General features: G+C 45.5%; 1 protein-coding gene across 4 annotated transcripts in view; it reads right to left on the reverse strand.

Annotated features, from left to right (window-relative positions):
- Positions 1-23924, reverse strand: part of KCNQ5 (potassium voltage-gated channel subfamily Q member 5) — a 580265-nt gene that overhangs the window by 84204 nt on the left and 472137 nt on the right. For all 4 annotated transcript variants that reach the window (XM_057528077.1, XM_057528075.1, XM_057528076.1 and 1 more), the window contains exons 4-6: positions 21676-21851; positions 21287-21412; positions 5622-5732 (exon numbers count right to left, since the gene is read on the reverse strand). In XM_057528077.1, coding sequence (XP_057384060.1) covers positions 5622-5732; positions 21287-21412; positions 21676-21851 — 413 coding nt within the window. The remainder of the gene's footprint in view (positions 1-5621; positions 5733-21286; positions 21413-21675; positions 21852-23924) is intronic.

The raw sequence follows: 23924 nt of genomic DNA on the forward strand, positions 1-23924 counted from the left end.
GAAAAGGCGAACAGTATGCAACCTGTCCCTAAACTCACTGAAACAAACACGATTTGCTCTACTGTAACACGTCGGCCAACGGCAAGTAGCTGGGCAGGAGGCAGAAGGACGTCTGCCCTTCCGGAAGTCACCAGGCCCTACAGTCTCTTATGGGGTAGGAGGAGTCACCACAATTCCAAATAAAAATCATCATTTTAAAAAATGTTTTTGCATGGGCTTCTCTGTGGCATTTCTTTACGCCTAAGTCAGAGAGAATGGTCCTATCCAGTGGTGGACAGAGGGGGATGAGAACTTGGGGCTGTTAACTGTCTCGCGGATGTGGACGTGGGAGCTTTCCTAGCACTCTGACGACACTACCTGATTTTATACTTTCCATTCACAAAATGGTGGGGGAGGGAGTGTTTAAGGTTAATCCTCAGCAATGCTATAATTCTACACCGACCAAAGGAAAGTAACCGTGGGGAAGGACAGTTGTCCAGATGAGACAGACACACACTCAGTTTTGGAGACGTAGAAGGTTTGCCGTTTTGCGTGTGTGTCCAGTAAAGGCAAGAGCACAGGTCAGTGCAAAGCACCTTCCTGTCTACCTGAGTCTTAACGGCACACGCTGAGCGTGACTTGCCCTCTTGGTCCTGGCTCACCTGTCCGATCCGGGGTTGGTAAGCGAGCGGTTCCTTCTGTGTTTATGCTAGCTTTTGGCTGGTTTGCCTCCTTCTGCGCATTGTCTCCACCTGCCAAAGTTTCGGCTCTCTGATACGGCCCCTCTTTTCAGTCTGCTTTGGTCTAAATTTGTGGCATCAAGATGCTTCGTCTCAGCCTTGAGTTGAGGCTGGCTTTGGAGTTTGCTCAGTTCAGTCTCCGGGCTTTGTCTCTAAGCCTCCACTTTACTGGTGTGGGACGCGGAGCCCCTCTGCTTTCAAGTCTGGGATTTTAGTTGCTAGCTATAAGTTATTAGCTTCTTATGAAACTTCAAGGTGTCTAACCCTTAGGTTACAGCCGGGCATTTTATAAGCTCTAAGTCAGTATTTGCCACAGGTAAGGACCGCCTGTTTTTCTCTTCTTCACATGTTTGAAGTCACTCAAAGATAGTACAGGCTGCTCAAGGGGGTGATGGGTCTAGTCCTTGGGAGGTGTTAGGTCTCAGTGGATGAAAACTTGGCGAGGACATTTTTGGGCTCTAGGTAACCTTTAACCTTCCTTCTCATCCTGAGATTCCACAATTCTGAGTACCTCTGTGACAATGACCAGATAATAAATAACACAATTCTGCTTAAAATGCAGCTATACGACGACAGTATTGCCATTGATGAGCAGTGACCGACTCCCCCATCGGTCAGGACGAGGGGCTGCACCGTGAGATGAGGAACGGCGTCTGAGGTCTGTTCCATCTCACTCCCTTAGTGACTGTGCAGCCTGAGGTTCTCACCTCATGCAGGGTGTGACCGAGCAAACCAAGCTCTATGAAATCCTGGTCTGTAGGATCTTATGTGTCGATTTAAACAACATTTCCCTCCATTTAGAGGTTATAAAAATGGCCTTCTGTTTCCAAATCCAAATCAACTCTTAGTTATGTATAACTCCTAAATTTCTTGCTGCTCCTTAAGAGCATTTAGGAAAAATTCAATTATTTTCCTTTTAATGTCATTTTTCATGAAGTTTAAACATGTTAAGAGACTATGAAACAGCAGAATTTATAGCATATATTTATAGTATGTATATTACGTATTTATATTATATGCATAGATGTGTATAATCTACTTAGAGGAAGCATAATTTAGATTTTATAGGCATTGAGTTAGCAGCAATAGCTACCGTTTTTGAGCATTCATTATATAAATATGAAGTTCAGAGTTAGATCCCTTTTGGAAAATGAAGACAGGCCAAGCCCTACATAGCACAAACTTACCACCTGCCAAACAAACTACAATGTGGTGAAAATCACATTGGCAGTGCTTAGAAACATTCGCTAGTAGATGGCAAATGTCGGCTGCATGTCTCCTGGCCAGACTGTGCATTACAGCAGTCACTGCACCAGCTCTGCTCATTGTCTTCTTACGGCTGCTGTCCAATCCTGCCCCACCTCCCTCCGTCCCCCGCTCAGAAACAGAAACACAAGGCTGGTAAAATAAAGCCTGTTATGTTACATATATATCCCATAAGTTACGTAAGTATATACATGTAAATATAACTTACGTGCTATTCCTTCCAGTATCCATACTGATAGATACAAAGTCTCAGAAATTGATTTTTGTTTTAATTCATTTCCTAAGATCAGATAACTTAAATTTTGAGGTTTTAAGTTTTAGAAGTACTACATAAACACCAAATAGAAAGAAAACATGTATTGGTCAGTATTTAAAATATTTATCCCTTGTTTAATTATAGTTAAAATATACTCCCTTCCAGATTAGAAGAGCCTACCTGTATCCCCCAGCCCTGCACTTGGCGAACAGGCTAGACAGAAAGATCCTCTCAGCAGGAGGTAAGGGGCTTCCGCAGGTGGAGAAAGGCCTGCCCCGCAGGGCGAGGTTGGGCAGGGGTCTCAGGGAAGGGGACCCCTGGTGGAGTTGGAGGTCTGTGTGACTCTGTGATGTGTGGGAGAGTCCTTCTGCTTTGAGGGAAAGATGGGGAAAGGAGCTTCCCTTTCTTGGTCCTCGGTTTCCTGGGTAGAAGGACCTCAAACAGGGATGGGCCACAGTCCACCTCTGACTTTTCTTAGCAAAACGCCAATGTGTTCTCCTAATTTCAATCCGACACCCCTGCCGGCCCGCGGGTGCACAAGACATAACGGCATTTCCAGCCACCTTGTTTCATTAAAGGTGTGCGGGAGCCACTGAGTCTTTCATTCAAGTAAGAACTCAGTACCTAACGTGAGGCTGCAGTAAAAAGATCCATGGTGAAGCCTGCTTTGCTTGGCACTGTTAGGGCGTGTTCTAAGCAAGCAAGATGTTCAGATCTCCAACATGTATGAATTTAATTTGCATATAAAATTGTAATCACTTTATGGGGAAACCTTTACAAGAATGACCACTTAGTCTCTGACCCTTAACCTAAGAGCCACACAACTGAACCTCCTGTGATGGTCCACGGTCTCAGGATGGAGTCAGGGCGTCTGGCCGGGCGGAAGCAGCAGCACCCGGAGGTGGGCTGACCTTCAGGCCAAGTGGCCAGGTCATTACACCTTTGGACACTTATGTCTGCTCACTTCTTACCCTTTTCTTTTCCCTCCCTTGCTGTTACCTCTTCCTGGTCTACTGTGTGTTCTATCACCGTACTTCTACGTTGCTGTCTATAGTCCTCAGAGGTATGAAACCACAGAGCTCAGTTTACCAGACTTTTCTCTAAATTAAGCAAAGGTTATGAACGGGCCTCGAGGCTCTCCTGGGAGGCCGGCACATACACGGGTGCCCACGGGAACAGCCCAGAGGGGGGAGCAGCCCAGAGGGGGCCTCCTTCCCTGCCTGTAGTTCTTCAAGGGATCACACGGGTTGTTACATGTGTGGCCTCAGGATAAGTATAAACACAACAGAGGCAGATCTTTTGTGCCATTATTTTGGGAAAAGAGCACGAGACTGCATTTTACTGTTTCTAAAGGTATTTTCCTGTAGGGAATCTGGTTACTGAGTGGATCTCTGCCCTGGTCTGAATTGCTGAGGTTGCCAGATTCAGTTGACTCTGGATAAGTGAGACGCTTTTTGGACTCTGCTTCATTTTGTCACAGCGGGAAACGCACACACCATGAAAATTTTCTTTGTGACAAGCACCTGACTTAATGTCATTGGTCTTAACAGATTTTCTCTGGGTGTGATAATTTTTCCTACCTGATATTGATAAAGAAATGTACTCAGCATTTCTGTTACGGGCTAACTTGTGTCCAAAATTCATAGGTTGTAGTCCTAATCACCAGGACCTCAGATGTGACATTATTTGGAGAAAAGGTCTTTACAAAGGTCATCAAGTTACAGTGAGCTAATTAGGGTGGGCCCTAACCTAGTATGTCTGGTGTCCTTTTTTTAAAAAAAAAAAAAATTAATTAATTAATTAATTTGTTTATCTTTGGCTGTGTTGGGTCTTCGTTGCTGCGCGCGGGCTTTCTCTAGTTGTGGCGAGTGGGGGCTACTCTTTGTTGCAGTGCGTGGGCTTCTCATTGCGGTGGCTTCTCTCGTTGCGGAGCACGGGCTCTAGGCTTCAGTAGTTGTGGCACGTGGGCTCAGTAGTTGTGGGTCACAGGCTTAGTTGCTCCACGGCATGTGGGATCTTCCCAGGCCAGGGCTCCAACCTGTGTTCCCTGCACTGGCAGGTGGATTCTTAACTACTGAGCCACCAGGGAAGCCCCCCTGGTGTCCTTTTAAGAGGAAATCTGGACACAGACATGGGCAGAGGGAAGATGATGTGAAGACACAGTGATCGGACGGCCGTCTACGAGCCCTGGAAGAGGCCTGGCCACATCCTCCCTTGCAGCCCTCGGAAAGAACCAGCCCTGCCAGCTCCGTGATCTTGGACTTCCAGCCTCCAGAACTACGAGACAACAAAGTTCTGTTGTTTAAGTCAAGCCTACCAGTCCGTGATGCCCTAGCAAACCAACACAGTCACACGTGGGTAGCACATGACAAACCCGGATTCAAAGTGGGGTCTGATGCCCGTGCTCTCGCGTGGTCTCTTGGGCCCCTTCTCTGCCCTTGGATGGTCCGGGGTGCAACCAGCTGGTCAGTCTGGAGCTGAGCACTGGCCACGGGAAGGACAAGGGGTCCCAGGCAGAGGGGGAGCCCCGCAGCTACAGGCTGTGGTGCTGAAGGCCCCACCTCCTTGGCTCCTGGGAGGGGTGCCCCGGGGTCTCTGCAGCAGAGGCTGTGACGTGAGTCAGCCTGTGTCTGGGGCAAGACCGAGGCTGCTGTTCCCTAAGCGGGACGGCGGCCACGGCTCTCACAGTCCTGCTTGTCGGCTCCTCTCCAACAAGGGGAAGCCAAAAGCGAGATCTTGGGGAGGGGGGCAAGTTGTAATATTCTGACCAAGTGCCTTTGAAGACACAAGAGGATAAAACAATCAGAAAGGAAGGCTTCATCCAGTACGGAGAAAATAATCAGAAGCTTAAGAGAAGGTAAGTGTGTTCGTCATTCTGATAAGAAACTGGTTGTTAGCAAAAATCAATGATGACACAAGGAATAAATCATCTGACACATTAAAAACCCTTTAAATTCGTATGCTTTTCACTCAAGTGGATCCGAGAGGTAGATAGTCCACGTGGGCACATGCATCTCTTCAGGCGTGCACACCTTATGCACCTAATGGGAGCCATCAGTTTAAGAGGAGGATATCTTTAAATCTTGACACATATTTTCAATGTACTAGTAGCCTGTTGCCTGAGAGGTGGTGTTGCCTGAATTATCATTTGGTCCTAAAGCCTCAGCTGGTATAAAACTCTCGGGTTAAGCAACTCCAAGGGAAGACCATATTTTATAAATTATCCAACTAGATACATATAGAAAAGTCAACATTACATCAGAAAAATGATATTAGTAAACGATATAGCTATGTTCTAGGGCATACCGTTTTGTGAAAGCTCGTGCTAATAAACCACCAAGATCCAACTGAAAGTGCTTAATTTTTGCAAAGATACTCACAGCAGGAAGCGCAAAGAAAGAAATGCCCAGGAGTGCAAAGCCTGCAGAGAGCAGCCTTCCCAGCCAGGTCAGGGGGGTTTTGTCTCCATAGCCAATTGTGGTCAACGTTATCTGAAAACAAAATAAATAGGACGTGCAGCTTAAGTACTTGAGAGGAAAGTCAGGACCCATGAACAGGAGGCAAAGCAACGTTTCCACTAAATCATCATTCAACCAGTCTGGTTGGTGCATTTTATTACTGTGCTTTAATTTTCCATGACGCATAACAGAACTTCTCTTTGTTTAACGAAGGGAATAACCTACATACTTGTTCCTCCCTTATAACACAATTTTCCATCTTTTCTAAGTGCATTCAAAGAAAGGCTATATTATATAGTAAGTGGATAACCATCAGTGATACAGAAATGATAGCACTATGGATTTAGGACTGGATCAGTACACAAAACAATAATTTATGTTAATTCAGGCTGTCCATTTATTTCTCTGGCGGGCATTTCCTGAAGGTCTGGTGTGTGCAAGGTATGTGTTTTGATTTGTAGTGGAACAAAAATGAGAGGTACATAGCCCCTGTCCTGAGATATTTATGGCGTAAGAGGGGAGATACATCACACACAAATCATTAAAACGCAGAATAGGGCAAGATAGGTATTAGGATGAATGCACGAAATAATTTGCTGCTCAAATTCAAAGAAGAGATTATTACCAGCTTGGGGTATTGAAGAAGCTTTGTTGGGAAGATGTCATCATACCCAGGCTTTGAAGGAGGGGTAATATTTTGAGAGGCAGAAATGATAGAGTTATCTAGGGAGGGCAAACAGGTGACTAGCTGCACAGCGGTGAAATAAACAGGGTGGGTTCTGGAACGTGTATTCAGTTGGGCCGGAGCACAGTGGGTCTGAAGAAGATGCTGAAGCTGGACCAGGGAGTATCTTTGAAAAATGATCCCTGGGTCATGTCTCTCCAATGGTCAACTGTTCCAGGGGCTGCCCATGTGCCTTGGAACAAAGCCCCGGCTCCGCTCCAGGACCGACGAGGTTCTGCCTGATCTGGCAGAACGATGGGGCAACTGAATCGGAACAGCGGGAGTGGGGCAATACGGGGTGGAGAGTAAAGAGATGCACTGAGAGGAAGTTCAATAGAAGCGTGTCTGAGAGGAAGGGGAAGACGAAATCTACATGACTTGAAAGTTTCAACTGGGAAGATGACTGCCCCATAAATAGAAATATGATAATGAGAAAGACGAGGGTTTGGAGCAAAGAAGAAGAGTGGCTTTCAAATGAGGGTTTTTAAACTATCAGTATGACGCTGATCTAGAAATGTCTGAGCAACGCATTAAGAAGGAGAGCTTGAGTCTTGAGAGAGATTGAGGTTGGTGTGAAATCTGGGTTTTGGAATAGGGCACTGAGCGACCCTTTAAGCTCTGTGAAGAAATGATGTTGCAAAGGGTGCAAAGAAGGGGCCAAAGGCACCTCCTCAGGAGACACAGACATGTAAGGGACGGATGGGAAAGGAAAGTCAGAGGAGAATACGGTTTTTCAAAGTAGGAGGACTAGGAATGGGTTATATAAACGGAAACTCAATGAAGAGAGCTTCACAGAGGACCAGGTGAGCCCTGATGCCACAGGCTCAGGGAAAACAAGGAGAATGAGGACTGAGAAAAGATGTGGACACGGAGACAGGGGTCACTGGTGATGTCTAACAGCGGCGGTTTTGGGCAGGTTGTCCTCCCCGGGCTTTGAAGGAGGGCCAATAAGTTGAGAGGCAGCAATGGTGGAAGAAGAGACACTCTGTGATGGAGACCCTCCAGAAGCGCTCGGCTCAGCTGACCACCCCTTCCTAGACCCTCTCCTCTCTCCTCACTTCTGTGGTTTTCCTTTTACATCTTTGGCGGCTCCTTTTACATGGCTCCTCTTACTCCAGCCAACCTTCAAACATTGGATTCTTAAGCTTTGCTTCTCGCTCTTTTAAAAATTCTGTTCTTCTCAGGACTTCTCTGGTGGTGCAGTGGTTAAGAATCCGCCTGCCAATGCAGGGGACACGGGTTCGAGCCCTGGTCCGGGAAGATCCCACCTGCTGCGGAGCAACTAAGCCCGTGCGCCGCAACTACTGAGCCTGCGCTCTAGAGCCCGCGAGCCACAACTACTGAAGCCTGTGTGCCACAAGTACTGCAGCCTGTGTGCCTAGAGCCTGTGCTCCACAACAAGAGAAGCCGCTGCAATGAGAAGCCCGCGCACCGCAACAAAGACCCAATGCAGCCAAAAATAAGTAAATGAAATAAATAACTTTATAAAAAAATAAAAATTCTATTCTTCTGTAACTTTCCTTTCCCCCTGTCCCTTCCTTTCTCTCTCTTCCCCAGTGACGTGAAACACTCTCATGGGTATAAATACCATTTTTAGGCTGAACACACTGAGTTTCTACCTCCAGGCCAGACCACTCTTCTGAGCTCTGGATTCACACATCTGCAGCGGGTAATTCTGTTGGGATGCTGCACAGTCATTTAAATTGAACATGTCTAGGGACTTCCCTGGCGGTCCAGCGCTTAAGACTCCACGCTTCTCCTGCAGGGGGTGCAGGTTGGATCCCTGGTCGGGGAACTAGGATCCCGCATGCTGCATGGCCAAAAAAATAAATAAAGTAAAATAAAATAAAAGCAGGTGTTGTGAATTAAAGGATGTGAAACAAATTAAAAAAAAATAAACTGAACATGTTTAGAACAGAAATTGTATCATCCTAAACCCGCCGCTCCCCCGATGACACCCCCTCCTGGTCGAGAGCCCCACCGTCCACCGTGCCACTCCATCAGAAGCCTTGGGGCACCGCTGCTGCCCCCTCCCCGCAGGCGTCTCTCTGAGTCCCTCAGCAGGTTCCGCTGCTTTGATGTCCCCAATCCCACTGCCTCTCTCTGTCGTCACGGCCACCACCGCAGGCCGGGCTGCTAGAGCAGCCTCTTTTTTTTTTAGACGATAATCATTCCAGTTTTATTAAGGAATGGTTGACATGCATCACTGTTTAAGGTGTATGGCATGATGGTTTGATTGACACGTACTGTGAAATGACGACCACAACAGGGTTAGTGAAAATTCATCATCCCATAGAGATGCAGAGAAAGAAAAGAGTGATGAGAACTTTTAGGCTTTACTCTTTTTTTTTTCTTTTTTTTTTTTTATAGAGAAATACCTCAGTAACAAGTTTACTTTTATTTACAGTGTTTTAGTTTGTTTCATAGTTTGTATTTTTTTAGTCTTCATTTAGCCAGTAGGTGATTGATAACTGTATTTTTCTACTTAATCAATTTAATATTTATGGTCAACATTTTTTTTTAATTTTTTATTTATTATTTATTTATTATTTTTTTATTTTTGGTTGCGTTGGGTCTTCGTTTCTGTGCGAGGGCTTTCTCCAGTTGCGGCAAGTGGGGGCCACTCTTCATCGCGGCGTGCGGGCCTCTCACTATTGCGGCCTCTCTTGTTGCGGAGCACAGGCTCCAGACGCGCAGGCTCAGCAGTCGTGGCTCACGGGCCCAGTTGCTCCGCGGCATGTGGGATCTTCCCAGACCAGGGCTCGAACCCGTGTCCCCTGCATTGGCAGGCAGATTCTCAACCACTGCGCCACCAGGGAAGCCCCCTAGGCTTTACTCTCTTAGCTTTCCTGTATATCATATGGGAACGTTAACTACAGTCACCACGTGGTCCTAACACCCCTGCTACTAGTTTATCTTATAACTGGAAGTTGGTGCCTTTTGACCACCTTCCTCCACTCCCCGCCCCTCTCGTAACCACAAATACCATCTCTTTCCGTGGTTTTTTTTTGGTAAGCTCCCACATATAAGTGAGATCACACAGTCTCTGTCTTTGTCCGCCTTGTTTCACTTGGCACTTACGGTCCATGCACGTGGTCGTGGACGACAGGGTTTCCTCGTTTTCATGGCTGAGTAGCACCGTCGTGTATACACCACACCTGCCTGCACACTCACCGCCGTGCACCGAGGCTGCCCCCGTGTCCTGGCTCATGGGCATCGTGAGCCGCCGTCTCTCAGTTGCTCTTTCTGCTTTTGCTCTGGCCTCTCTCAGTTCCTTCTCTGCACACCTGCAAGGGCTATTATTTTCTTACTCCGCTCTAAAAATCCTTCCATGGCTATTCACCAAATTCAGAATAAATTCTAAGCTCCTAGCTATGCACCTCGTGACCTGGTCTCTGCCCAATCTCCAAAGTCACCCTGGTCCCCCCTTGCTCACTGCACTTTAACTACAGTGTCCTTTCAGCTCCTCCAACGGGCCAGGCTATCCTGCCACAGGGCCTTTGCACACTCTGCTCCCTCAGTCCCCAGTCTTCCTGGGGTTCCTTCTCATCCTTCAGGTCTTATCCAAAACACTCTGTCCTCAGAGAGGCCTCCCCTGCCCACTGTCCACAGACGGCCGCTGGTCTCTCTCTGTCCTGCTCGTTTCCTGTCAGCACTTATCATGAGGGGTAGTCTACTACCACTCTACTTTCCTATGGGGAGGGGTCCTTCTTTCTTCTACTAGAAGGAGGGACCGTGTCTTTACTCTGTTTTTTTTTTTGAAAGTATAGTGTCTGGACTGGGTCCTATCTGTAGACATTCAGATTTAATTGCTGCGGGGTGCGGCTCAGTCATCGGTACGTTGTTTTTTGTTTTTATTTATTTATTTATTTATTTATGTCTGTGTTGGGTCTTCGTTTCCGTGCCAGGGCTTTCTCTAGTTGCGGCGAGCGGGGGCCACTCTTCATCGCGGTGCGCGGGCCTCTCACTGTTGCGGCCTCTCGTTGCAGAGCACAGGCTCCAGATGCACAGGCTCAGTAATTGTGGCTCACGGGCCCAGTTGCTCTGTGGCATGTGGGATCTTCCCAGACCAGGGCTCGAACCCGTGTTTCCTGTATTGACAGGCAGATTCTCAACCACTGCACCACCAGGGAAGCCCTCTTTGTTTTCTCTCTAACATCCAGCATGATGTTTGCCACCAGAGTAAGAGGAACTCAATAAATATTTAGTAAATAAATAAAGAATTCTTTCAAGAACATAGGCAACAAAGTGAGAAATATGGGGCCAGAACTCCTGGAAATCTCTGACGTGAGTGGGTGCTTTCTAGGATGTGTTTGTGCCTGTCTGCAGAGAGGCCGAGGCTGAGGAGGGGAGGGTGGGAGCTTTATGATGGGGCGTACCCGAGGAGGAGGGGACACAGGGTCAAGGACAGGGTGGAGGATTAGCCTTGGCAGTGTGAGAGGAGGGCAGGGCTGGAAACGCTCAGGCCAGTTCCCGTCAGCAGTGAAGGACAAGGAGGGTCACCTGTGGGGAGCAAGGGGTCTGGAACAGGAAAGGGCCAGGCTGTGAGGCTGTGAGGCTGTGAGAGGGAACTGGCAGTAGAACCCAGCAGCCAAGTGAATCACATGCCACCAGCAGTATGGGTAGAGGATTCTCGAAGGGATTCCTTGAGATTGCAGAAGCAGCATTCCTGGCTCCATTTTATTACAGGTTCCTAATTTTAAATATATGGGAAAGATTTTAATCTATTATACCTTTCCTGCAAGATAGCTTAATCCTTTCCAGTAGTTTATTAATAATAATAAAGGGAAGGAGACATGTCATGGTTTGGTCACAGCAATAACTTTGCATTTCTCCGTCTGCTTTCCATTCCGCTCACACATCTGAGCTGTTCTCCTTGGCTCAGTGCTCAGAGTGGGTTTTAACCCGCTGCCTCAAGACACAGTAAAGGGTGCCCGCACCCTCCTTTGAGCTCAGGCTGTTTCTCTTACAGGGCAGCAGGCGGGCAGATGAGGTGTCATGAGCCCCGAGAGCCGTCCATGGAGTCCCGGGAGATGGTGGGGACCCCGCCCACCTGCTCCCCATGCTGCCGGGGCCTGGGCTCTGCAAGACTTGGAGCTACCAGCTGCCCAGCTTGGTGGCAACCGCTTCCTCCGCCCGCCCGACTTCACAGTCTCTGGGGTGCTGCTTGGCTGAGGGCAGAGGGGCCTTCTGTTGCCAGGCGAGGCTCGGGAAGGATCCGGCATCAGGGTGTCAGGGAGGGGGGCGGGGTTCCTTCGTTTCCTGCCTGGAGGGCAGATTGTTTCACTTCTCGTGGCTGCAACGGGGACAATCGGGCCTCCTGCTGTGAACAGTGGGCATCACACTGACCCACCTGCTTGATGTGGCTGACAGCTTTCTAAGGCAACGACGGCTGCATTCGCCCAAACCCTCCCAGGTGAGGCCTGCAGGAAGGTCGCTGATTTCTTGACTTTCAGGTCAGGCTGTCCTCGAGGTGCCACGCTGCAGCTGTTAAGGCTCTCCTCTGGTCCAAGCACCTGGCAGGCCCTGTGAAGGTTTCTGAGCTGCCCTTTGGCACAGGAGCTGGGGCTCAGCAGTGCACCCACTTCTGTCTTCCAGAAGCCACGAGAAGCTCCGGTGGCTGAGAGGCAGTGATGGTTTCATTTGGATGTCAAGTCAGAGGAAGGTCGGCTCACACAGAGCCCCGAAGACACCAGCTCCTCGGGAGCTCCTGGAAGGAACACCTGCTTGGTAGTCTGTACGTGTGATCTGCAGGGCTTGGCGGAAATCGCGCCTGGAGGAAACCCACTGTACTGGGTGTAATTCCATTTTTGACGACTTCCAGGGCTTATAGGAGCTATGCTGCTTAACATCTGCTGGATGGTGGAATTTAAAAAATTTATGTATTTATTTATGTACATATTTATTATCGATTCCTACTGACTTTTTTTTTTAATTTTAATTTTTATTATTTATTTTTAGCTGTGTTGGGTCTTTGTTTCTGTGCGAGGGCTTTCGCCAGTTGCGGCGAGTGGGGGCCACTCTTCATTGCGGTGCACGGGCCTCTCACTATCGCGGCCTCTCCTGTTGCGGAGCACAGGCTCCAGACGCGCAGGCTCAGTAATTGTGGCTCACGGGCCCAGTTGCTCCGTGGCATGTGGGATCTTCCCAGACCAGGGCTCGAACCCGTGTCCCCTGCATTGGCAGGCAGACTCTCAACCACTGCGCCACCAGGGAAGCCCCTACTCATTGACTTTTGACCATCGTGTTGACAGTATCATTGGAAAGGTCATGAAGTTTTGAATTTACTTTGAACAATTAAAAGATAAACTTTAAAAAAGTTCCAATATCTCTTTCAGTGCAGCTTTAGCGAAGTGATACTTGCACTGAGCAAGAGGGCGCACTGACTGTCACACTTTATGACCGGAGGTGGAAGCTGGCAGGCCAGCCTGACAGGACAGACCAGGACGCAGAGGGACAGACCCACTCGACCTGCTGTTCCAGCAGCTCAGCTCAGCGATGCCCGTGGTTCATGCTGTCTCTGCAGGTGGACGTTTACTGGACGATGGTGTGGCGGGTGGGAGCAGCTCAGATACAGTTTCGCCCTCCTGCCCTGGAGCTCAACTGCAGTCATGCAGGTGAGAAACGGTATTCTCTGAAAGTCGGTGGGTTGTGAATATTGGCATGAAGGTGTAATTGTGGTGGCAAAGTCGGAGGTCAGCTCGGCGCACCTTAGTGGGTTCAAGCATCAAGTGTTTCTTCCTCAGGAATAATACTGCAAAACAAATGCAAATTCGGGCCCAGGCTTTCCTGATTTTTTTTTCTTTCCTTTAATGAGATGGCAGATGCTGTGTTCAGATTATAATTTAAACACTGGTTGGGCTACAGTTATTTGTTTGTTTTCAATAGCAGAATTAATTTGAGACCAGGAGATATAAATTTTATCTTCTTTTCTTCAAGCAACAAATCAACAAACTTTTATTGGTCTGGTTTTGAGGATACAGTCATGAATAGTAGTTTATAGCTAATGCATTCATGTGAACAATTAAGAATATATTATCTGTAGATTTCCACATCACAGCATAATTTCCCCCTAAGGGGGTCTTTTTAAAAAAATTATTTTTTATTTTATTTATTTATTTTTTCTTCCAGTTTTATTGAGATACTATTGACACATAGCACTGTATAAGTTCAAGGTGCACAGCATAATGCTCTGACTTGCACACATCATGAAATGATTATCTTACTAAGTTCAGTGACCACCCATCATCTCATACAGATACAACATTAAAGAAATGGAAAAATACTTTTATTGTTTTAAAATCTCTGAGGATTTATTCTGTTAACAACTTTCATATATAATGTACAGCAGTGTTCATTATACTTACCGTGTGGTACATCACATCCCTAGTACTTATAGCTGGAAGTTTGTACCTTTGACCACCTTCATCCAATCTCCCCTCCCCTCCACTCCCCACCGTCTGGTGACCACAAATCTTATCTCTTTTTCTATGAGTTTGTTTGTTTTTGAGGTCTAACTGACCTACAACACTACGCTAGTTCCTGTTACACAACATAGTGATTTGGTATTTCTATAACATTTCAAAATGATCCCCACAATACGTGTAGTTATGATGTCATCATACAAAGACATCACATAGTTACTGGCTATATTTCCCACACGGTACCTTTCACACCTGGGACTCATTTATTTGCAACTGAAATTTGTACCTCTCCATCTCCCTCACCTGTTTCTTCCCTCTCCCTCCCCTCTGCCCTCTGGCAACCACCTGTTTGTTTTCTACATCTGTAATTGTTTCTGTTTTATGTTTGTTCATTTGTTTTGTTTTTCAGATTCCACATATAAGCGACATCATACAGTGTTTGTCTTTCTCTGTCTGACTTATTTCACGTGGCATAATGCCCTAGAGGTCCATCCATGTTGTTGCAAATGGCAAGATTTCATTCTTTTTATGGCTGAATAATATTCCATTGTATTTATGTACCACATCTTCTTTCTCCATTCATCCACTGATGGGCACTTAGGTTGCTTCCATAATTTGTAAATAACGCTGCTATGAACATGGGGTGCATATATCTTTTCCAATTAGTGTTTTTGTTTTCTTTGGAGTGGAATTGAGGGATCAGTGGTAGTTCTAGTCTTAATTTTTTTTTTCTGTTTCCTTATTTATTTTCATTTTGGATGATCTGTCCATTGGTGTAAGTGAGGTGTTAAAGTCCCCCACTATTATTGTGTTACTGTCAGTTTCCTCTTTTATAGCTGTTAGCAGTTGCCTCTTATGTATTGAGGTGCTCCTATGTTGGGTGCATATATATTTATAATTGTTATATCTTCTTCTTGGATTGATCCCTTGATCATTATGTAGTGTCCTTCCTTGTCTCTTGTAACATTCTTTATTTTAAAGTCTATTTTATCTGATATGAGTATTGCTACTCCAGCTTTCTTTTGATTTCCATTTGCATGGAATATCTTTTTCCATCCCCTCACTTTCAGTCTGTATGTGTCCCTAGGTCTGAAGTGGGTCTCTTGTAGACAGCATATATATGGGTCTTGTTTTTGTATCCATTCAGCAAGCCTGTGTCTTTTGGTTGGAGCATTTAATCCATTTACGTTTAAGGTAATTATCGATATGTATGTTCCTATGACCATTTTCTTAATTGTTTTGTGTTTGTTTTTGTAGGTCCTTTTCTTCTCTTGTGTTTCCCACTTAGAGAAGTTCCTTTAGCATTTGTTGTTGAGCTGGTCTGGTGGTGCTGAATTCTCTTAGCTTTTGCCTGTCTGTAAAGCTTTTGATTTCTCCATCGAATCTGAATGAGATCCTTGCCAGGTAGAGTAATCTTGGTTGTAGGTTCTTCCCTTTCATCACTTTAAGTATATCATGCCACTCCTTTCTGGCTTGTAGAGTTGCTGCTGAGAAATCAACTGTTAACCTTATGGGAGTTCCCTTGTATGTTATTTGTCATTTTTCCCCTTGCTGCTTTCAATAATTTTTCTTTGTCTTTAATTTTTGCCAATTTGATTACTATGTGTCTTGGTGTGTTTCTCCTTGGGTTTATCCTGTATGGGACTCGCTGTGCTTCCTGGACTTGGGTGGCTATTTCCTTTCCCATGTTAGGGAAGTTTTTGACTATAATCTCTTCAAATATTTTCTCTGGTCCTTTCTCTCTCTCTCTCCTTCTGGGACCCCTATAATGCGAATGTTGTTGCGTTTAATGTTGTCCCAGAGGTCTCTTAGGCTGTCTTCATTTCTTTTCATTCTTTTCTCTTTATTCTGTTCCGCAGAATGAATTCCACCATTCTGTCTTCCAGGTCACTTATCCGTTCTTCTGCATCAGTTATTCTGCTATTGATTCCTTCTAGTGTAGTTTTCATTTCAGTTATTGTATTGTTCATCTCTGTTTGTTTGTTCTTTAATTCTTCTAGGTCTTTGTTAAACATTTCTTGCATCTTCTCCATCTTTGCCTCCATTCTTTTTCCAAGGTCTTGGATCATCTTCACTATCATTATTCTGAATTCTTTTTCTGGAAGGTTGCCTACCTCTTCATTTAGTTGTTTTTCTGGGGTTTTATCTTGTTCCTTCATCTGGTACATAGCCCTCTGCCTTTTCATCTTGTCTATCCTTCTGTGAATGTGGTTTTTGTTCCACAGGCTGCAGGATTGTAGTTCTTCTTGCTTCTGCTGTCTGCCCTCTAGTCTTAATGTTTTTGAGGAATCTCTATACTGGTTTCCATAGTGGCTTCACCAATTTACCTTCCCACTAACAGCGTCTGAAGGTTCCTAAGGGGGTCCTTTAAGGGAAGAAGATTCATGTTGACAGTTGTCAACAATCTCCTTCTCCCTTCCCCCCTCCCCTCCCCCTCCCCTTCCCCCTCCCCTCCCCTTCCCCCTTCCCCTTCCCCCCTCCCCTCCCCTTCCCCTTTCCTCCTCTTTGCTCTTTTTCTCTTCTCTCGAGTCTCTCTTGTCCCTTCTCTTCTCTTTGGGCCACTTCCTGAGCATACGGTTTCAGATAGTGGGTAGTCACAGAATCTGCACAGCCAATTTTGAAATTTGGTCACCTTGAACTAGTACATCAGAAAGATTTTTGATCTTCAAACATCAGAAACTCCTGTGTTGGTGGCATCATAAAATTTGGGTTCTGCTGTGGCAGGGAGCTCAGGGCATTAGCATTCCATACTGTTCTTCCAGGACTGTGGTCAAATATGTAGCAATAGTGGTGACTAACATCTGTCTAGTGCTTGATAAAGTACATCTACATGTCCTAATCTCATTTAATACACACAGCAACTTTGTGTTTGGGTACTATTCTTTTCTCAGTTTTACAGAGATATTAAATAATTGCTTAATATCACACCTCCACTAACAATGGGGCTGGAACCCTGGTCTCCTGACTCTAATACAGTTTTTTTTTTTCAATACAGCACGTGCTCAGTGCTTATGGAGTAATAGTGAGCAAAAGTGTCCAGAGTCGCGTGTGCGGTGACAATTTTCAAGGAACAGACATCTTAGGAAAGAGTTCCCCACAGAGACTTATAACCAGTATACCCCATAAACGCCCTTAAGGTAGGCATGGCACTTGGAGAGGTTATTAACCACTCGACTGTTGTGGGGGGTAATGGCTGGGGTATGTGTGTCTCAGTTTTCACTTGGTCGTTAATAATCTTGAATGGTTAGAAGTAAAGTAAGGCTTGGATACCATCGGGTAATGCATTGGTAGTAAGAAACACAACTTTAATTAACTGTACCAGCAGATTTACTGAGTCAGAAAGCAACAGCTTATATGAGGTGGCAGAAAACATCTTGTCCTGGTGAACCTGATGGAAGGAGGGTCGATTCTCGGAAGGGTAACAGATGTTATCAGTGACAAGGGTATCTTAGCTCTTTCCACAAATGTGCACCATTTCCTATTTTTAGATTTTGCAGGGGGATGAAACTCATGGCATATATTTGGGCTGTACAACCTGTTGAATGCAGAGCCTCCTATATTGATGCTTGGAGAAGGACTGTCAGGTCTTTAGCATGAATTCTGGGACTAACTCTGGCCGACACCAAATCCTCTACATGCCTGAAGGAATCATCTCAAGCACAGGTCTCAGGTGGAGGCTGTAGTTTTCAGATGCTTGCTCAAGAGTAGATTTATACCATCTGCTGTTGTTTGCGTCTTTTAAAAAACCCGTAACACTGTCTTCGTCACAGGAATAGTGGTAAATAGAAAGAAGACAAGCTGGCCTTCAAGAATAGGTCATTACCAGGAAAAATTACTTCAGGAGGATGGGATCGTAAGTTGTTTCAGCCAATCAAAAGGAAGAAAATAATAACAGGAAAGAAGGAGATCATAATCAAAAGTAACTGCGGGAAAACCTGTTTTTAAATTACTTCAGATTAAACCTAAAGCAACTGGAAAGGCGGGTAATAATAATCGGAAATCACATTAAATGGAACTCCGCCCAGCAACCAGAAGGTCCTCTTGTCCCGGAGCCGCAGCTGGGGCCTCGGCCTCCCCTCCTCCCCCCCCCCCCCCCCGCACGTCCACTGTCATCAACACCTCTTCAGCTGCTCCTTCAGCAGCCAGAACATCTTTTCATCGAAGGCCCAGTCCCCACGCCCCCTCTGCGCTTAAGCCGTGGGTGTGCCAGGAAGGTACCGCTCTGTGTTCCTTGGCTGTAGCGGTTCTCCCACCTCACATCCACGGCAGCCGCATCTGTGGTTGGGTACCTGCCATGCGCTTAGGACCAGCCCTTTGTATCGATTACCCCACTTACTCAGTGGGCTGAGTACTGTTGTTCGCTAGTATGGGATTGTTTTCAGGTATCCAAGTTCTCTGAATTGTTATGGGTTCTGAGCAGTGCTGACGGCACTACGTGTTCCTCCTGTAGTTGGTTTGCGTACAGCCCTCAGTACCTTCTTAATGGAAGGGGTTTTGTATTTAATATTTAGAATTCACTGGGACACTGGATCCATAGCCCACAAATGGCATTTTATACTTAATGTCGATACTTCAGGCATTTTTTTTTTTTAATAAATGAGGATTTCCTTTTTTTTTTTTTTTTTCACCAAAGCCTAGCACTAAGAAACACTCCAGTTCAGGATGCTTTCATTTCCCTATGTATTCTGGATACTTCCTTAGTTAGCAAGGTGTCCATTATGTGCAACATGGACAATTTTATCTTTATTTTTATTTTTTTTAACATCTTTATTGGAGTATAATTGCTTTGCACTGGTGTGTTAGTTTCTGTTGTATAACAAAGTGAATCAGCTATATGTATACATACATCCCCACATCTCCTCCCTCTTGCGTCTCCCTCCCACCCTCCCTATCCCACCCCTCTAGGCAGTCACAAAGCACCGAGCTGATCTCCCTGTGCAATGCACCTGCTTCCCACTAGCTATCTATTTTACATTTGGTAGTGTATATATGTCCATGCCACTCTCTCACTTTGAACATGGACAATTTTCACTAAAAAGTATCCAGACATAGATTTCATTAAGGTCTTCATTAACATATAATAAAAAGTATAGTCAGTATTTTAAATGTGTTTTACCTCACACTGGAGACCTAGTATGTTCTTGTAAGGAACAGAACTAATAAGTTCTCTTGTTTGCTTTTTGTGGCTTCAGACGATTTCATGAATGAGTCAGTTAATATCAACAAACCCACTGTGGACCAAAAAGGCCTTTTTATTCCTAGAAGCTCAACATCTTAGAAAAAATTTTTACTCTTGTATTCAAGACTAGATTTTTTTTTTTTTTTAAAGAGACATAATTAGGCCATTCAAAGATCCTGTTAAGTACAGGTTAAACTTCAGTCAAATAGCACTACTGGAATGAAATCAATAAACAGATGTTGCTTTTCCCTGAAACAAACAGAGATGACCTTTGGAAACCTGCTACATGGGTTGTTCTGGCAAAGGAAACAAGCTGGTGACTAAGTGAGAGGCACATTCAGAGCTTCCCACACACTGTTCAACACACAATGCAGCACTTCTGATTAGTAGGAAGGAGAAAGGAAGACAGAAGGCCAGAAGGCCTGAGAGCTGTCAGGTGGACCCACCAACAGATGCACCTCAGAGGAGAAGGGGCTCCCGAGTGTCCCGTCACTCATGCATGTTAGAATTATCACAGAGGCGCAAAATCTAAACTTCAATTCAAATCGCTGCTTTGAAGCCTGGGTTAATCAGTTGTCTTCCCCTTGCTGGCTAGAAAAGCCTCCTGTTTGCTCAGTTTACACAGTTTATCCCACCACGAGTCATAGATTTTCATTTGTTCTCTACACATAAGAAGTATTTTAAGAACGTCAGATGACTGCTCTCTCCTGGGTTTTCCACTTTCCTCCTTTCAAAGTGGCCATTATTGCTTGTGGGGTAGGGGAAGGAGTTGGAAACCAAACTGTTAAACCAACAGAATGCTTTGTTATCAGTGGCACAATCTTGGAGACATTTAACTCTGATAATTTAAGGAAAAAAAATCTTCATCTTCAGATGAATATATTTTTGATTCTTATTCATATTATTGCTGCTATGCAACCCCCACACATACCAAGTTCTGCTTACTACAGGCCCTGACGAGTTACCCATGTCCTTGACAAGAGCTCTAGTTCTCACTGATGAGCTTCTGACAAATAGCGGAACAACGCAACAATTGGGAACTTAAATCTGTGCTCCACAAAGCAAACCGGCAAACAAACTTACCAATGTTTTAATCACAGTTTAAGAAGATGACAGACTTTTATTTTGGCAACAATCTAGCACTTGAGAAATATTGCCGATGGTTTGTAAGAGAACAAATTTGTTGGACCAAAGAGACAGGGGAAGTCTTCAAACAACTATAACTGCTCTTGTATTTTCACCCTTTTGGAATGTTTTAAGGAATAGAATTTAAAAAAATGTAGTTTACACATTGCATAAAGCACTCCTTTGTCCTATGATACTCTTAATAGGGTACACGTTTCATCGACTGTTTTATAGATTCTTTACACTGTAAAGACAATTTTTGCTTTGATGGAAAACTATGTGTTGTTTAGAGTACACTCTTCCAGGTTCTCAGTTCCTGCTTTTACGGGGCGGGCTCTGCACCTTTCAGGCCTTTGAGCTATTTTAGGACTACATAAGTTGTAGCAGCAACGCAAAATAATTCTTTTCTATAGACGTGTAAGTACATTCTGACTGTGCGGGTTCCTCTGACTTTCCTCTTTCACCGTGGAAGAAGCCAGGTGTGCCTCTGTTTGCACATTCATTTGAATACTTAAAAGTTTAAATAAAATCTTTAGAACATGTTTATTTTCTACCTGTATGAGACTCATGATTTTACTTTTATTTGTTTGGAAAACTATCCTTTAACAACAATATAAAGGAAAAAGAGGTTTATGAGTGGAAAGTTTTGAAATTCAGGGTCTATAGTCTCTGATCTCACAGATTGTTACCACTCTTCTCTTCTTCCCTTTTTGTACCATAATTTTACTTTTCTTTCACTCAGCTAGTATTCCTTTTTTCTTTTCTTTTTTTTAAAACCTCAGATAAACTTTTTGATGAGCGGCAAAACAATGCAACCATTTGCACTTTAAAGCTGTGCTCCACAAATTTAAAACGAACAAGCCCATGAACATTTTAATCACGGTTAAAAAATTACTTGTCTTTATTTTGGCAACAGTCTAGCATGCAAGAAATACTACTGATGATTTGTAAGAGAACGTAACTTTGTTGGACTTAACAGGGGAAACTCTAGATAATTATAAGTGCTGTATATTTTCACTTAACTCCCTTTTGGAAGTTCATAGTTTTATTGAGACCACTCATGGGAATCACTACACTACATTCAAAGGAAACATCTCACAACATCCAATAAATAAAACCAGATTCTTATACTCACCGTGCCCCACCAGAGTGCATCCGCGTATGTAGAAAATTCCTTATTGGCATCCTTTTCCACCAGATAGACAAGGAAAGACGAAAAAATCAGAACCAAAAATCCTATGTACCAAGCGGTGATTAATTCCTAGATATAAAAGGAATGAGAGATTTTTAGAGGTGAAAGATCTTTGAAAAAGGAAAAAAAAAAATCTAAGCATGATTCCACGTGTTTGACTACTGCTCGGATATTTATGACGACTTTCACATGATCCACTACACCTTGTGTCCCCCATTGCTTTGACCAGTTACTGAAAAGATCAAGCTTGCTTTGGATGGGCTTAGTCAACATGACGGCAGCCAGGGAGGAAGTTGAGAACAGCCCGCCCGCACCTGGGCGAGGGCCCCCACCTTGCTGTGCGCGTAGACCACGGAGCCCAGCAGCTTCCAGGTGCCGCCGCGCCTGTCCATGCGCACCATGCGCAGGATCTGCAGGAAGCGCAGGCTGCGCAGCGCCGACGTGGCGAAGATGTTACCCTGAGTTTTGGCAGAAACTACTGCTATGGAGGCGATGAGGACGATGGTATCTGAAAGAGACAGGGTGAAGCAGCCGTAAGTAGCACGACCAGGAGGTTTTCGTTTCCAAAACAGGATTTCAGAAAGGGTCCCTATGACCTGTTTGGGGCCCAGGGAACTGCTCGGGGGCCCCAGGCCGGCGCGCGCCCCGCGGGCTCTGGGATCGCCGAGGAGTGGAAGGCGGAGGGCGTGGCCTCCTGCGCCTGCTGCCCCGGGTCTGACCCCCGGCCGTTCTCTGCTTTCGCCACGCAGGTTTGCACCTTCAAAGGCCTGGACACCGCCTTCGGGAGGGCCGGTGCTCCGGGGGGCTTCGGGCTGGCGCGGCGTCCCCACGGCAGTCCTGGCGGCACGGGTGGCCCTGCCCGTAGGAAGGGGCTTCTGCCTGCGCCTCTGGCCCAGCGCCGCGGCCCGCTGGCTGATGCCACAGAGGGCGCACAGCCTGTCAGCTGCGAAAGGGCTACTTCGCATAATCCTGTCTCCCGTTTCCTTGCCGAAGAAGCTGGTAGCTGCTTTCTGCAGAAAGTTCACTTGTGTTGTGGAGCCTGGCCCTTTACAGCCTCTTAGACAAAGGCCCCAGCTGAGCGCCTGCTCTAAGCGCTCTGCTCTGCGTGCGTGCTCTGTACCGCGCCAGTCAGTTCTGGGTAAGTTCTGTACACAAGTTAATTAACATCGCATTTGTTACAATAGAGTAGGTGATCATACACACCACGCGCTGCATGGGAATGGATATTTAATGTCTGACATATTGACGTTTGGCTTAAATCACATCTGCCCTTTCGTCAGCTAAAAAGAGAAAAAGAGCAGCTAAGGAGAGCATAGAAAAGATGAATGACTTAATCGCTCCAAGGGTAAATATCTGAGTGAGGGAAGGTAGGCTTTGAAGTGGGAGAGGTGAAGTGGGATGAATGGCTTCCAGTGGAGATTCTACAGCAGGTTAGCTTGACCTGATCATCCTCAGTACGATGTCCTTCCTGCTCCGAGCGGGCTGTGTGCGACCAGGTGGCCGCGCTCCAGAGAAGAGCTCCACCTCAGGGGGCTGCAGTTACTGACGTTCCTGGGAGCCTCAGGGTTAACTGCCGTGTGAGTGTGTATTCTTTGTCCAGCCAGTCGTTCCTGCCTTCAGGAAGGCCTGACCCCTCGTGTGCACTAAGAGCACCCTCAGAGTCACTCTCCTGGTGCCCTTTCGGGTGAGGACTTGGAGAGGGTCGGGGGTTGGCAGGACGTGGGTCAGCCAAAGGGGTTCCTCCAGTCGGATCCGCGCGCTGTGGGAGCTTGAGGCTGGGTGCACAACCAGCCACAGATGCATCCTTTGCTCTCGCTCCATAGCTGTGGAGATGAGAAGGAACTACGTATGCTGATACGGACATCAAAGCCTTTAAGCGACTCAAGTCAGTTGCAAAGCAGTATGTACAATGTACTCTTAATAAATAAAACATATATTATACACCTAGGAAAGACATGCGAGAATATACACAGAATATTACTGTTAATTCTCTCTAGGGTAGAGAGTTGTGGTGAGTATGTGGGTAAAGGGACTTAGCACTTTCTAAGTTATTAATTTTGGTAATGTTGGAGTTCTATAACAATGAAAATGTCTTTTGAAATCAGGAAAAAACTTTAAAAAAGAGTTAAATGTGAAAATATCTCTTGGCTTTCATCATCTGGAGGGACTTACTTCCAAGACAAGTGGTCTACAGACAAAGAGACATTCCTTATATGGCCCTGATGGATATATATTTTGCTTCTTTTCCTCATTGTAGTCCTGCTTCCTCACAAGTGTACAAAGGAAAGAAAAAGGTACAAAACCCTATTGACCATGTTAAAATATTAGAAATAACTGAAATAAGTAAATGACCAGTAGGGGTGCAGAAAGCACAGACTTAAAATTTACTTCGTGCCAGGCACTTTCTTTCGTTCTAGGTTTTTTACAAATGTTATTTTATTTTAACCCTTATAACACCCGTGTTGGTTAGGTATTCTACAGATGAAAAAAGCGAGACACAAAAAACATATATTGTACTAGTTTTAAAAAATCAGCTATAGACCTGTTACACTACAGCACAAAAAGTATGCTATAAAGTCAG

This window comes from Balaenoptera acutorostrata, chromosome 14 (assembly GCF_949987535.1).
Source record: "Balaenoptera acutorostrata chromosome 14, mBalAcu1.1, whole genome shotgun sequence".
Lineage (NCBI taxonomy): Eukaryota > Metazoa > Chordata > Mammalia > Artiodactyla > Balaenopteridae > Balaenoptera > Balaenoptera acutorostrata.